The 15,011-nt window shown below is 41.7% G+C and overlaps 1 protein-coding gene across 2 annotated transcripts in view; it reads left to right on the top strand.

Annotated features, from left to right (window-relative positions):
- CFAP77 (cilia and flagella associated protein 77) overlaps positions 1 to 15,011 on the top strand; it is a 316,699-nt gene that overhangs the window by 274,201 nt on the left and 27,487 nt on the right. For both annotated transcript variants that reach the window (XM_077477731.1, XM_077477740.1), the window contains exons 4-5: positions 9,286 to 9,391; positions 14,335 to 14,436. In XM_077477731.1, the coding sequence (XP_077333857.1) occupies positions 9,286 to 9,391; positions 14,335 to 14,436 (208 nt within the window). The remainder of the gene's footprint in view (positions 1 to 9,285; positions 9,392 to 14,334; positions 14,437 to 15,011) is intronic.

Genomic DNA, 15,011 nt, shown 5'->3' with positions numbered 1-15,011 from the left:
ACATTTGGCATAAAAGAAAAAAAAAAAAAAAAAAAAAAAAAAAGAGTGGGCTGCGCTACAGAAAATAAATGAACTAAAAAAATATACCCATGTGAAAACTCACAAAAAAGTTTGAACTTAGTGGTATGTTTGTCGCAAACTAAAAGAAAAATTGGAATGCGACAAAAACAAAAATCTACAGATTTTGAGATTTCTAAAGATAGAAAATGCTATGTCAATAAAAATAGCAAATACTTCATAGTGTAGTTATACAAAGAGTACACTTAATAGAAGTGAATAATCAAATGAATGTGAACAAATGCAAGCAAAACTCTGCTAACAAAGCCCAAACATAAATAGAACAAATATATTGCACCTAATGGTATCTGAAGATTAAAATTAGGTATCAGAAAATATGTGTAACAAAACTAAAGAACACCTTAAGTGATATTCATAATATAGAGTGAACCTGCAAAAAAGATCAAATAATATAACAAAAAAAATTCTCTTATTTTAGAACAATCGTGAAACAATGTAACAACCAATAATCCGTTAACTTATAACATTAGTGAAACGTGAATATGGGGATTGTTTAAGAATACAATGAGAATGGAGCAATGTTCAAAAAGTCCATATACAGTCTCTGTTTGTAAGGTTTCCCACAGTGAAGTAGTGACAGTAGAACTATCCAACACGAACGTGACTTGTGCTCAGCCTCCACCAATGATATTAATGCCGCTTACCAGAAACAGATGGTTCCTTATTACAGAGAACCATGTAGAGCAGTTGACTGATTCCCCCAGTCCAGGGTCTACACGAATGAAATATAAGGGACTTCGGAGCCCGCTCGTCTCTCGATACAATCCCGTTCGTGGGTTTACATAAAAGGCAATGAGACTCACAATAGTGTAAAACCCAAATATAACTTTTAATCGAACGAAAAAGACAAATGCGCACTTACAGAAATGAAGATTAAAACGATCGTTACAGCAAAACCGAGACCGGCCTTGCCTTTTATGTAAACCCACGAACGGGATTGTATCGAGAGACGAGCGGGCTCCGAAGTCCCTTATATTTCATTCGTGTAGACCCTGGACTGGGGGAATCAGTCAACTGCTCTACATGGTTCTCTGTAATAAGGAACCATCTGTTTCTGGTAAGCGGCATTAATATCATTGGTGGAGGCTGAGCACAAGTCACGTTCGTGTTGGATAGTTCTACTGTCACTACTTCACTGTGGGAAACCTTACAAACAGAGACTGTATATGGACTTTTTGAACATTGCTCCATTCTCATTGTATTCTTAAACAATCCCCATATTCACGTTTCACTAATGTTATAAGTTAACGGATTATTGGTTGTTACATTGTTTCACGATTGTTCTAAAATAAGAGAATTTTTTTTGTTATATTATTTGATCTTTTTTGCAGGTTCACTCTATATTATGAATATCACTTAAGGTGTTCTTTAGTTTTGTTACACATATTTTCTGATACCTAATTTTAATCTTCAGATACCATTAGGTGCAATATATTTGTTCTATTTATGTTTGGGCTTTGTTAGCAGAGTTTTGCTTGCATTTGTTCACATTCATTTGATTATTCACTTCTATTAAGTGTACTCTTTGTATAACTACACTATGAAGTATTTGCTATTTTTATTGACATAGCATTTTCTATCTTTAGAAATCTCAAAATCTGTAGATTTTTGTTTTTGTCGCATTCCAATTTTTCTTTTAGTTTGCGACAAACATACCACTAAGTTCAAACTTTTTTGTGAGTTTTCACATGGGTATATTTTTTTAGTTCATTTATTTTCTGTAGCGCAGCCCACTCTTTTTTTTTTTTTTTTTCTTTTACCCCCATATAAATACCCAATAAAGGTTTTAACCCCTGATCACCCGGCGGGTGATATAAATTTGGTTTTAGGGTCAGAAAGGGTCTGCGTCGCCCCAGGCAGTGCTAGGTTAGTGCCAGCACCGCTAACACACACGCGCAAAGCATACACCTCCCTTAGTGGTATAGTATCCGAACAGATCAATATCTGATCTGATCAGATCTATACTAGCGTGCCCAGCAATTTAGGGTTCTAAAAAAACGCATTGTTAGCGGGATCAGCCCAGATACCTGCTAGCACCTGCGTTTTGCCCCTCTGCCCAGCCCAGCCCAGCCCACCCAAGTGCAGTATCGATCGATCACTGTCACTTACAAAACACAACACACATAACTGCAGCGTTCGCAGAGTCAGGCCTGATCCCTGCGATCGCTAACAGTTTTTTTTGGTAGCGTTTTATACAGTCGCTGACAGGCTAGGTGCTTTTTTACCTGTGAGTCTCACTACTGTACCCCTAAATTTAGAGCCCAAAATGGCAAAGCGAAGGTACACTAGTGAAGAGGCCTACACGTTTCTGAGCATGACAGATAGTGAAGAGGAAGACACTGATCTGTCAGATTCAGGCTCAGAATACGAACCTGTAGAGGACAGCGCCTCCATGTCAGATAGCTCTGACGACGAAGAAGAGGTCCCTGCTATTGTCAGGCGTACCCGACCCCGATTTTCTGATGTTGTTGAGGTGCAGGAACCGCAAGTCCCTCGTATGGAGTATAGAGCCAGTACTAGCGCCGCTCATCCTTTTGGTGAACTGGCAAGCACCAGCGGCCTAGTACACCCTGGACGTACATCCAGCACTGCAGTATCACGTGGTGACGTGGCGAGTCCCATAAGTGCAGTTCAAGCTGGCGAGGTGGCAAGCACAAGTAGTGTCCCGCTGCCACCAAGAAGAAGACAAAGACAGGCCCGTCGTACCCATAGTGCCCTTCCTGCAGAATTCGCCAATCCTGATTGGGTGCCCACCACTTCTGCAGAACCCGTACTTCCCCCATTCACTGCCCAACCCGGTATTCAGGTGGATACAGATGATTTTACGCCACTCGATTTTTATTCTCTGTATCTCACGGAAGATCTCTATAGATCTATTGTGGACCAAACCAATTTATATGCTGGTCAACGCATCGCCGCTAATCCCCAGTTGCCGTCTCTTGCCAGAGATTGGAAACCAGTTACGGTTTCCGAATTTAAGACGTTTTTGGGCCTTTCCCTCAACATGGGCACACACAAATTTATGCGGATGCGGGCTTATTGGTCCACGCATCCGGCTGACCACATGCCCGTGTTCTCTAACTCCATGTCCAGGAAACGATACGAGCAGATCTTGCGGTTCTTGCACTTCAGTGACAATGAACTTTGTCGTCCACGTGGAGACCCTGAATACGATTGGCTCTACAAAATTCGGCCCCTCATAAACCACTTCAACCAACGTTTTGCAGACTTGTTTACTCCCCAAAAAGTTGTCTGCGTTGATGAGTCCCTGGTTAAGTTTACTGGTCGCTTGTCATTCAAACAGTACATTCCCAACAAGCGTACCAGATACGGGGTCAAGCTCTATAAGTGCTGTGACAGGGCCACAGGCTATGCATGGAGCTTTATGGTTTATGAGGGTAAAGATAGTTACGTAGAGCCGGAGAACTGCCCTGATTACATAGGAAGCGCTGGCAAGATAGTGTGGAAATTGGTGTCACCCTTATTCGGAAAGGGGTACCACTTGTACGTGGACAACTATTACACCAGCGTGCCACTGTTTAGTCATTTATTTGATAATCAGATTGGAGCATGTGGCACCGTGCGACCTAATCGCCGGGGCTTTCCCCAGCGGCTTGTAGATTCCCATCTTAGGCTGGGGGAGAGAGCCTGCTATCGGTGTAATAATTTGCTCGCTATGAAGTGGAGGGATAATAAGAATGTTTTCGTTCTTACCTCCCTTCATGCAGACACGACGGTCCAAATTTCTACGGCGACTGGTATTGTGGAGAAACCCCTCTGTGTCCACGAATATAACAAAAATATGGGAGGGGTGGACCTCAATGACCAGATGTTGGCGCCGTATCTAACTTCCCGTAAGACCAGACGCTGGTACAAAAAAGTGTCTGCTTACTTATTTCAATTGGCTTTGCTGAATGCTTTTGTGCTATACAAAACTCCAGGCGGAACATTAACCTTTCTTTTCTTCCAAAGAGAGGTTGTCACAGAGCTTCTGTTTCCAGACGGTTCTGTACCTCACCATTCCCAACCAAATGCAGTAAGCCGGCTGCATGAGAGGCATTATTCTTATGTCCTCCCGAGTACCCCTACCCAACGAGCCCCCCAAAAAAGATGTCGTGTCTGTAGCAAGCGCGGATATAGGCGTGACACCCGTTCTTATTGTCCACGCTGTCCTGGCAATCCTGGTCTTTGTCAGGGTGAGTGTTTTGAACGCTACCACACACTAGTGAAGTATTAGCGTAGGGTACAGCATTTCACAGGCTAGGCACACTTACACAGGGTCTCCCAAGATGCCATCGCATTTTGAGAGACCCGAACCGTTACAGTTTACAGTTCAAAAAAAAGTGTATAAAAAAAAAAAAAAAAATAAAAAAGTAAAATAAAAAAACCAAAAAAAATATAAAATATAAAAACCAAAAATAGTTGTCGTTTTATTGTTCTCTCTTTCTCTCTCTCTCTCTCTCTCTCTTCTCTCAAATTTTTTATACTTTACTGTTTACTGTGTTATTGTTAACCATTTTTCATGTTTTCAGGTACGCCATTCAGCTGCAGCGTGGATTTATTTATCTTGACAGCAACAGCGTTTGCTCCCACGATACATAAAGCCGCGACTCCAGTGCTGTAGGAGGTGATTTCACCACCACAGTTAAAAAAGAGCATATATGCCGAAGCATGGGGGCATAAGGGGTGGAGGAGCGATTTTGCTCCTAATGCCGCGTACATACGGTCAAAATTCCGACGGAGGGCTTGCCCGTGGAAAGGTTTGAACGTATGTACGCAGCATAACTTTTTTGCGGGAGGATGCCCCCATGCTTCGGCATATATATATTTTAGGCACAGGTTGTGTTAAAAAATGTTTTATTTTTTACTGTTTTTTTTGGCAATTGCTTTGCAGGTATGGTATGGTAAGGTTTTACTGGGATGTTACTTTGTTTTAACGTTAACCATAATTTGCTTAGCAGGTACGCCATTCAGCTGCAGCGCGGATTTATTTATCTTGACAGCAACAGCGTTTGCTCCCACGATACATAAAGCCGTGACTCCAGTGCTGTAGGCGTTGATTTCACCACCACAGTTAAAAAAGAGCATATATGCCGAAGCATGGGGGCATAAGGGGTGGAGGAGTGATTTTGCTCCTAATGCCGTGTACATACGGTCAAAATTCCGACAGGGGGCTTGCCCATGGAAAAGTTTGAACGTATGTACGCGGCATAACTTTTTTGCGGGAGGATGCCCCCATGCTTCGGCATATATAAATGGTGCATGTATGTCCATCATTAGAAGTGGGTGGATGAAGGGAGGTATCTAATGGTGGGCATACCCACCGATCAATCTCTTTTTTTTCGTTCAGACAACATGACTCTCAGTAAATAGCTTGGGGTGTCTACTTTCCAAAATGGGGTAATTTGGGGGGGTTTTGTGCTATTTTGGCATTTTATGGCCTTTGCACCCTTAGAAATCCTGAAGGTGGTGATTGGTTTTCGGGGTGCCGTACGCGACTAGACTCCCAAAAAGTCCCACACATGTGGTATCCCCATACTCGGGAGAAGTAGCTGAATATATTTTGGGGTGCAATTCCACATATAACCATGGCATGTGTGAGCAATATATCATTTAGTGACAACTTTTTGTACATTTTTTTTTTTTTTTTTTTTTAGTCATTATTCAATCCCTTAGGACAAAAAAAATAAATATTCAATGGGCTCAACATACCCATCAGCAGTTTCCTTGGGGTGTCTACTTTCCAAAATGGGGTCATTTGGGGGGGTTTTGTGCCATCTTGGCATTTTATGGCCGTCAAAACTGTGATAGGTAGTGAGGAGTAAAATAAAAAAATTATGCCCTTAGAAATCCTGAAGGCGGTGCTTGGATTTTGGGGTCCCGTACGCGGCTAGGCTCCCAAAAAGTCCCACACATGTGGTATCCCTGTACTCAGGAGAAGCAGCAGAATGTATTTTGGGGTGTCATTTCACATATGCCCATAGCATGTGTGAGCAATATATCATTTAGTGACAACTTTGTGCAAAAAAAAAAAAAGTTTGTAATATTCCCGCAACTTGTGGCAAAATATAAAATATTCCATGGACTCAACATGCCTCTCAGTAAATAGCTTGGGGTGTCTACTTTCCAAAATGGGGTCATTTTGGGGGGTTTTGTGCTATTTTGGCTTTTTATGGCCTTCGAAACTGTGATAGGTAGTGAGGGGTGAAATCAAAAATTTGCACCCTTAGAAATCCTGAAGGTGGTGATTGGTTTTCGGGATGCCGTGCGCGACTATACTCCCAAAAAGTCCCACACATGTGGTATCCCCGTACTCGGGAGAAGTAGCGAAATATATTTTGGGGTGCAATTCCACATATAACCATGGCATGTGTGAGCAATATATCATTTAGTGACAACTTTTTGTACATTTTTTTTTTTTTTTTTTTTTAGTCATTATTCAATCCCTTAGGACAAAAAAAATAAATATTCAATGGGCTCAACATACCCATCAGCAGTTTCCTTGGGGTGTCTACTTTCCAAAATGGGGTCATTTGGGGGGGTTTTGTGCCATCTTGGCATTTTATGGCCGTCAAAACTGTGATAGGTAGTGATAGGTAGTGAGGAGTAAAATAAAAAAATTATGCCCTTAGAAATCCTGAAGGCGGTGCTTGGATTTCGGGGTCCCGTACGCGGCTAGGCTCCCAAAAAGTCCCACACATGTGGTATCCCTGTACTCAGGAGAAGCAGCAGAATGTATTTTGGGGTGTCATTTCACATATGCCCATAGCATGTGTGAGCAATATATCATTTAGTGACAACTTTGTGCAAAAAAAAAAAAGTTTGTAATATTCCCGCAACTTGTGGCAAAATATAAAATATTCCATGGACTCAACATGCCTCTCAGTAAATAGCTTGGGGTGTCTACTTTCCAAAATGGGGTCATTTTGGGGGGTTTTGTGCTATTTTGGCTTTTTATGGCCTTCGAAACTGTGATAGGTAGTGAGGGGTGAAATCAAAAATTTGCACCCTTAGAAATCCTGAAGGTGGTGATTGGTTTTCGGGATGCCGTGCGCAACTATACTCCCAAAAAGTCCCACACATGTGGTATCCCCGTACTCGGGAGAAGTAGCGGAATATATTTTGGGGTGCAATTCCACATATAACCATGGCATGTGTGAGCAATATATCATTTAGTGACAACTTTTTGTACATTTTTTTTTTTTTTTTTTTTTTAGTCATTATTCAATCCCTTAAGACAAAAAAAAAAAATATTCAATGGGCTCAACATACCCATCAGCAGTTTCCTTGGGGTGTCTACTTTCCAAAATGGGGTCATTTGGGGGGGTTTTGTGCCATCTTGGCATTTTATGGCCGTCAAAACTGTGATAGGTAGTGATAGGTAGTGAGGAGTAAAATAAAAAAATTATGCCCTTAGAAATCCTGAAGGCGGTGCTTGGATTTCGGGGTCCCGTACGCGGCTAGGCTCCCAAAAAGTCCCACACATGTGGTATCCCTGTACTCAGGAGAAGCAGCAGAATCTATTTTGGGGTGTCATTTCACATATGCCCATAGCATGTGTGAGAAATATATCATTTAGTGACAACTTTGTGCAAAAAAAAAAAGTTTGTAATATTCCCGCAACTTGTGGCAAAATATAAAATATTCCATGGACTCAACATGCCTCTCAGTAAATAGCTTGGGGTGTCTACTTTCCAAAATGGGGTCATTTTGGGGGGTTTTGTGCTATTTTGGCTTTTTATGGCCTTCGAAACTGTGATAGGTAGTGAGGGGTGAAATCAAAAATTTGCACCCTTAGAAATCCTGAAGGTGGTGATTGGTTTTCGGGATGCCGTGCGCGACTAGACTCCCAAAAAGTCCCACACATGTGGTATCTCCGTACTCGGGAGAAGTAGCGGAATATATTTTGGGGTGCAATTCCACATATAACCATGGCATGTGTGAGCAATATATCATTTAGTGACAACTTTTTGTACTTTTTTTTTTTTTTTTTTTTTTAGTCATTATTCAATCCCTTAGGACAAAAAAAATAAATATTCAATGGGCTCAACATACCCATCAGCAGTTTCCTTGGGGTGTCTACTTTCCAAAATGGGGTCATTTGGGGGGGGGTTTGTACTGCCCTGCCATTTTAGCACCTCAAGAAATGAGATAGGCAGTCATAAATTAAAAGCTGTGTAAATTCCAGAAAATGTACTCTAGTTTGTAGACGCTATAACTTTTGCGCAAACCAAAAAATATACGCTTATTGACATTTTTTTTACTAAAGACATGTGGCTGAATAAATTTTGCCCTCAATGTATGACTAAAATTTAGTTTATTCGATTTTTCTTATAACAAAAAGAAGAAAATATCATTTTTTTTCAAAATTTTCGCTCTTTTTCCATTTATATCGCAAAAAATAAAAATCGCAGAGGTAATCAAATACCATCAAAAGAAAGCTCTATTTGTGGGAAGAAAAGGACGCAAATTTCGTTTGGGTGCAATATTGCATGACCGCGCAATTACCAGTTAAAGCAGCGCAGTGCGAAATTGCAAAAACACCTCTGGTCCTTAAGGTATTTATTGGTCCGGAGCTGAAGTGGTTAAATAAGCTCTGCCCTCCCCCAAGATGGCCGTGGAGATCACAGGGGGCACCAGCATCCAATTGGACAGTTGTTCCCCTGGTGACAACAGAAAATCATAGACGAAACAACTTTCTCACGACTTCCCTCCCATCCTGTATTGCTGCTTTGGTGGAGCACCAGATACAGTAGGGAGTATGGACTGTACCTGCCAACATCCTCCCTCACTGCCTGCAGCCCAGCCAAAAAATTCCAGTACTGGGCTACCTGTGCACTAATATCCCATAGACTTATATGTACTGTACCGTTGGACCCGCAACATGTGTTCAGACTTTTAATATGTATCGGATGTATCTGGGCTGCAGACACAAAACTTTGAATGTTTACAGGGGCTAGAGAGAGGGGCTTGGTGTTTTTTGTCAAAAATCTTAACTTGGCCTTTTGAACAGGTAAGTCTCTAACCCTTCCTCAATGTTGGGTCTGGATGCCACGTACAAGAATTACTGCAAGCTAATACTAATAAAGGTTCAGGTGCTTATGGTTACATTTAAGAACACATTTAATTATTTTGTTAAATATCTTACTGTATTGAATCATGCTTTTAAATCTGCCGGGAGTTCAGCTTTGATTGCTTTCCTTTTAGGCCATCGACACCCATATGTGAATTAATTGAACACAAATACCAAAATCTTTGGCTTGAGCAGCAGCGTCAGGCGAGCGAGGCCCTCCGAAAAATGTCCAAGGAGAAGGTAGGTGACATAAAAGACACACAGGCTCATGGAAAGGCAACCTTTTAGTGTTCTCTGTTCCCTGATGTGGGGATTTCCTTTACACTTCCTGTCCCTTTGAACCCACAGGAAGAAATCCCTGGCAAAAAAAAACTTGGGGGCTGTTCTCCATTCCCCAACAAATAAAAAGCACTTTTATACTTTTCCGTGTTGGAAAGATTCTGCTCATTTCCTGCCCCAGTGACCACACAGGAAAAATGTCCCCAATGGGATCACAGAAATCAATTAAGACCAGACCATTGAAAAAACAAGTTGTCTATTGTTAAATACACTGACTCAGCTGTAATATAAAATGTGTGAATCTTTAGGAGTTTTATTGATTTTTAATAGCTCCAAAAAAGTGATTTTCATCTAAAACATAATAGTTATTAAATGCACTGTACATTCAGTTAGGGATTATCCGAGGAAGGTATTCTGTATGACCAGTTGTAGCCAAAGATGGCAATCAGAAAATCCACCCTCCACAGAGTATGCCATGTTGTAGAATGATCTGTTGACCCCAATCACCATTTACTTATCGGTTTTACATTGCAACTATTGCCCATTATGTCTGTGAAGTCATTGCCAGCATTCAAGACTGATGATGGGAAGTGCTGAGCCCTGAAACGCATTGGCTTCTTGACTACTTGTCATGAAAAATAAATTCTTACCGGACTCATTTAGGTCTTGTGGTCCTCTCATCCTTTTTAACGCAGTTCAAGTTTGAATGATCATGATAAAAACATGTGCAATAATTTTGGCAGAAAGTCCACATAAAAACATTCCTCGTGGCAAAAAGTGTATTTTATCCAATAATATACACTTTATATTATTATTGATCTCCCTAGATATATATAGTCCTATTTTTTATATGAGTGTTATTGTCTGGATGAGGTAACAAATTCCCCCTGGATAGATTAAAAGTGTGTGTTGATGGGGTTTTGTTCGCATCAGATGGGTTTTGTATTGCCATAAAAGTTAAAACACAGGCCCTTAAAGGACAAGTTCACCTTTCTGAACATGTTACCCATATTTAGGCCCCTTTCACAGGGGCGCCCCCATGGAACGGAATCCACTTGCTCAGCAGGGGATTGCTCCGTTGATCCCCGCTGGGCAGGCAGATGACAAGTCCGTCTCTGCTTACTGTGCAGAGCAGAGACGGGCACAGTCCTGCTCTCCTCTATGGAGAAATCGGGTGAAAACGGACCGCCTGTCCATTTTCATCCGATCGTATCTGATCCACCAGACGGATGGAAAATAGGACCACCATTTGTCTGGATTTTGCAGACAGCGTCGGATCGGATAGCGGCGGATGTCAGTGGACATATCACCACTGACATACCCCGCTCCATAGAGGAGACTGGAGTGTCCGATCAGGTCTGCCTGAAAAACTGACAGGCGGACCTGATCACCCGTAGGGTGTAACCTGTAACATGTTCAGCATCTGCCTACTCTTCCCATGATTCCATCCCCCCCCGGTGACAGCAGGCTGGGGATCTTCTCCCTGCACCTGCTGTCACAATTCAAAGAGAGCATGGCCCTGTGAATCAGTGAACTACAAATACCATCAGCCTTTGCAACCAATGGCTTGTACTTCTCAATGAACTCCTTGCTTTTTTTTAAATATGCCATTAAGGTTGTTCTAAACTGAAAAAGTTTTTTACCGTAATGCATTTCCTGTATTAAGGTAAAAAACGCTCCACTACCTGTTCAACCCCCCATCCTGTCCCTAAACACTTACCTGACTCCTCTCACCGATCCAGCGCCTCTCCTCTCTTCCTTGATTCACTTCCAGTGCTGGCAAGGGACACCCAAAAAGGAAGTAAGTGACTGTTCTGTGCAATACACAAAGCAGCTAAGTATTTTTCATCCTTTTTATTTAAACAAACAAAAAAATTGTCTTTAAAAAAAAATGAACTTTATGGATCTTAATGTTGCAAAGAATACTTTTGCTCATAGCAACCAGTTAGTAGACACATAAAAGGCAATAGATGATTGGTTACTAGGGGCAATGAAAGCTGGTCCTTCAACTTTTAATGTTTCCATGTAGGTGGTTTCAATAAAAATGTTTAACGGGCATTTAAAAGAAGCGAGAGTTAATATTTAAATGGTGTTTAAGGGCAGCCAATGGCTGGATTATGCGTTAATGGCATCAGGATGAGCAGCGTTAATGTAGTAATAATCAATTCCTGTGCGGTTTATTGCCGCTGAATGTGATGCTTTACAGCTTAAGTGCAGGACTATGCGATTTGTTTAATTAGCAGCTATTTTACAGCTGGCAGGGCAGGAGATTAGTTATAAGCATCGGAAAACATGAAGTATCATTTATAGATCATAGTTAAATGGTAAAATAGAGGTTAGGTGGTGGAGAGGAGAATTCTGAGGTCAACTGGTAAAGTCAACCTATACATCAATGTTAACATAAAGCTGGGATGAAAACTAAAGCTGATGCCCTGTACACACGATCGGAATTTTGGTTGGAAAAAGCTCTGATGGTTATTCCGACGGGATTTTGCTCAAGCTGTCTTGCATACACACGGTCACACCAATTTCTGACCGTCAAGAACGTGGTGGCGTACAACACATACGACAGGACTAGAAAAAGGAAGTTCAGTAGCCAGTAGCTAATAGCTTTCGTCTTGTAGTTGAATCTGAGCATGCGTGAGTTTTTGTGCGTCAGAATTGCATACATATGATCGGAATTTCCGATAGAAACTTTTTCCGTCTGAAAAATTGAGAACCTGCTCTCATTCTTTTGCTGGCGGAAATTTGCCCAGCAAAATTCAGATGGAGCATACACATGGTCACATTTTCCAACGAAAAGCTCTCATCGGTCTTTTGCTGGCCGAAATTCCCAACCGTGGGTACGCGACATAAGAGAAGGGCTGCAACACCTTTCCTTGGGAAAATACAACTATAGATTCCCTTCATGACCATTTAGGTGATTAGAGGTAAGTTAGTTGAATATGTGATCTTTGCTGAACAGCCATTTAGGCCTTAGTGACAAGTTCACTTGATTGCCCCTGCTGATATTTCTTTGCGTTTCCCGCACCCAGTCTTTCCCATACTCAGTACTTAAACATATGGGGGAGCATGAGACTATTGCCTTTCCTCCCACAATACAGCACTCGGAGTCTGGATGACCAATCACTATATGTGGGTGGATCATTAGACTTGTGTAAGCTCCGAGCAGTTTGATCTGCTTACACACAGACCTTTTATTTGGTTGCAGCTACTGAATAGAGTGGTGGGAGAGCTTGAGAAAAGTAAGTGCTAGGAGGAGGATATGGGCTGTTAAGTGAAACTTGAACATTGCCTCACTTTTTAGGGTCAGTCTACCCAAACAGTTTTTTGACTTTGGTTGGGCTGAATCACACCCTGGCCTCCTATAGTCCTAAGGAACAACAATGCTTTGCCACCGCATACATATTGCATACCACTCCTCCTGTGGCATTAGTCAAAAGATGAAAGTTAATGCAAAATCAAACAAGCAAAGTAAGACCCACTTGTGGGCAGCGTCTACTCGCCCTGCAGAAGGAGACTACACCAGGTTGTGAGGTTGGGGCCAAACCGCCCCACTGAGCATGCTCACTGGTGCCTGAGACCATGCGGAGCCACCATCATGTGGAGATCAGCATTAAGGCAGCATCCAACACTCAAAAGTGAGCCATGCACCTAGCACAGATACACATCAAACGTAAGGATCTTTGCTGTGAGACACTTTTTCCATGACATTGTACACTTTGGGGTTAATTTACTAAAGGCAAATAGACTGCACTTTGTGGCGTGCAGTTGCTCCAGAGCTTAGTAAATGAGCGGAAGGTCTACTGACTTCCATCATCCAATCAAGTGTAAGCAAAATGCTGTTTTTTAAAATTTCCTTGCATGTGATTGGGTATCCTTTGCAAAATGAAGATTTACCTCATTTACTAAGCTCTGGAGCAACTGCTTTGCAAAGTGCACAGTCTATTTACCTTTACTAAATCAACCCCTTTATTAGTTCAACAGCACGGCACACATGAAACAGAGTCAAGCCTTAACTATTTAATGTAGGCTGCCCAGCTTATACCTCACCTAAAGGAAAGTCAATTTAGCTGAAGTCCATTATTTGCAGAGTTCTGGATCCAGAGAGAACCCCAGCAGCCTGGCCCATAAGGGGGCTATGTGCTCCAGCAGGACTACATGGTACAGCAGTCCTTCCTTTGTGATACCATCAGGAAGGGGGCCTAGACCCTGAGCTTTCCCCCTATATTTATGTGGCTTACAACAGAAAAAATACATACAATGGTACCCCTTAAGAACCTGCTAACACACTCATAATGACCACAAAGAGAAATCCACTGCAGATACGTTATGGAAGGAATCAAATAATGATTTAGCCCATATACATCAAACTGATACAAAAGTTTTCGACACAATAACCCATTTTGTTGTCCATAGAGATGGGTTGCCAATCAGACATTAAGAAACTGTTTGGTGGCCAAAATATGCCATCTCTATCTGTTTAAAAAAAAATATGTGTGCTGGTGTTCCTGTAAGCAAGTACTTGTGCGAATTGGGCTAATTCCAAACAGGGTGGCACATTGATGTAGTGGGTAGCACTCTCACCTAGTAGTAAAAATGGTCACTGGTTCAAATCCCAACCACAACACTACCCGCCTGGAGTTTGCATGTTCTCCCTGTGCCTGTGTGGATTTCCTCCGGGTACTCTGGTTTCCTCCCACACTCCAAAGACATGCTGGTAGGTTAATAGGCTTCTGTATAAATTGGCCCTAGTACATGAATGAGAGTTAGGGACCTTAGATTGTAAGCTGCTTGAGGGTAGGGACCAATGTGAATGTATATGTAAAGCTTTGCGTAAATTAACAGCGCTATATAAGTGCCTTAAATAATAATAATTATAACTTTACCTTTTATACATGCAGATCAAGATGAGTAAGGTGCAGGATACCCGGACCACAATGCTCAGAAGGTACCAGCCAGAACCTGACCCTGCCCCTCTATGGCAACTGCCACGTTTTCAAAAGGTTTGTAGCAGAATGAAACTTATTTCTTAGGTTGTGTTAATGCTTCTAACCTGAATTTGGGAATTATATAGGGTTTGATATTGGGGATGAACCAAACATCCCCCGTTTCAGTTCGCAGCAGAACATGCGAACAAGCAAAAGATTTGTGAGAAACATGCGAACACCGCTAAAGTGGGACATGAACGTGAAAAACCAAAAGTGCTCATTTTAAAGGCTTATATGCAAGTTATTGCCATAAAAAGTGTTTGGGGTCGGCTTCCTGCCCCAGGGGACATGTATCAATGCAAAAAAAAGTTTTAAAAAGTCAGTTTTTTCAGGAGCAGTGATTTTAATAATGCTTAAAGTGAAGCAATAAAAATAAAATATTCCTTAAATATTGTGCCTGCCGGGTCTCCTTAGTCTGCCTGTAAAGTAGTGCATCTTTCCCATGTTCATAACAGTACCACAGCAAAATGACATTTCTGAAGGAAGATGACAATTGCGCGACGTGGCTCCCAAACAAAATTGACGTCCTTTTTTTCCCACAAATAGAGATTTCTTTTGGTGGTATTTGATCACCCCTGCGGTTTTTATTT

Source organism: Lithobates pipiens, unplaced genomic scaffold, assembly GCF_037356315.1.
Source record: "Lithobates pipiens isolate NorthernLeopardFrog02 unplaced genomic scaffold, aLitPip1_a1.2 Scaffold_1, whole genome shotgun sequence".
NCBI classification, from domain to species: domain Eukaryota; kingdom Metazoa; phylum Chordata; class Amphibia; order Anura; family Ranidae; genus Lithobates; species Lithobates pipiens.
Note: the sequence above shows the minus strand (reverse complement) of the source record. Positions and strands in the feature narration are given on the sequence as shown.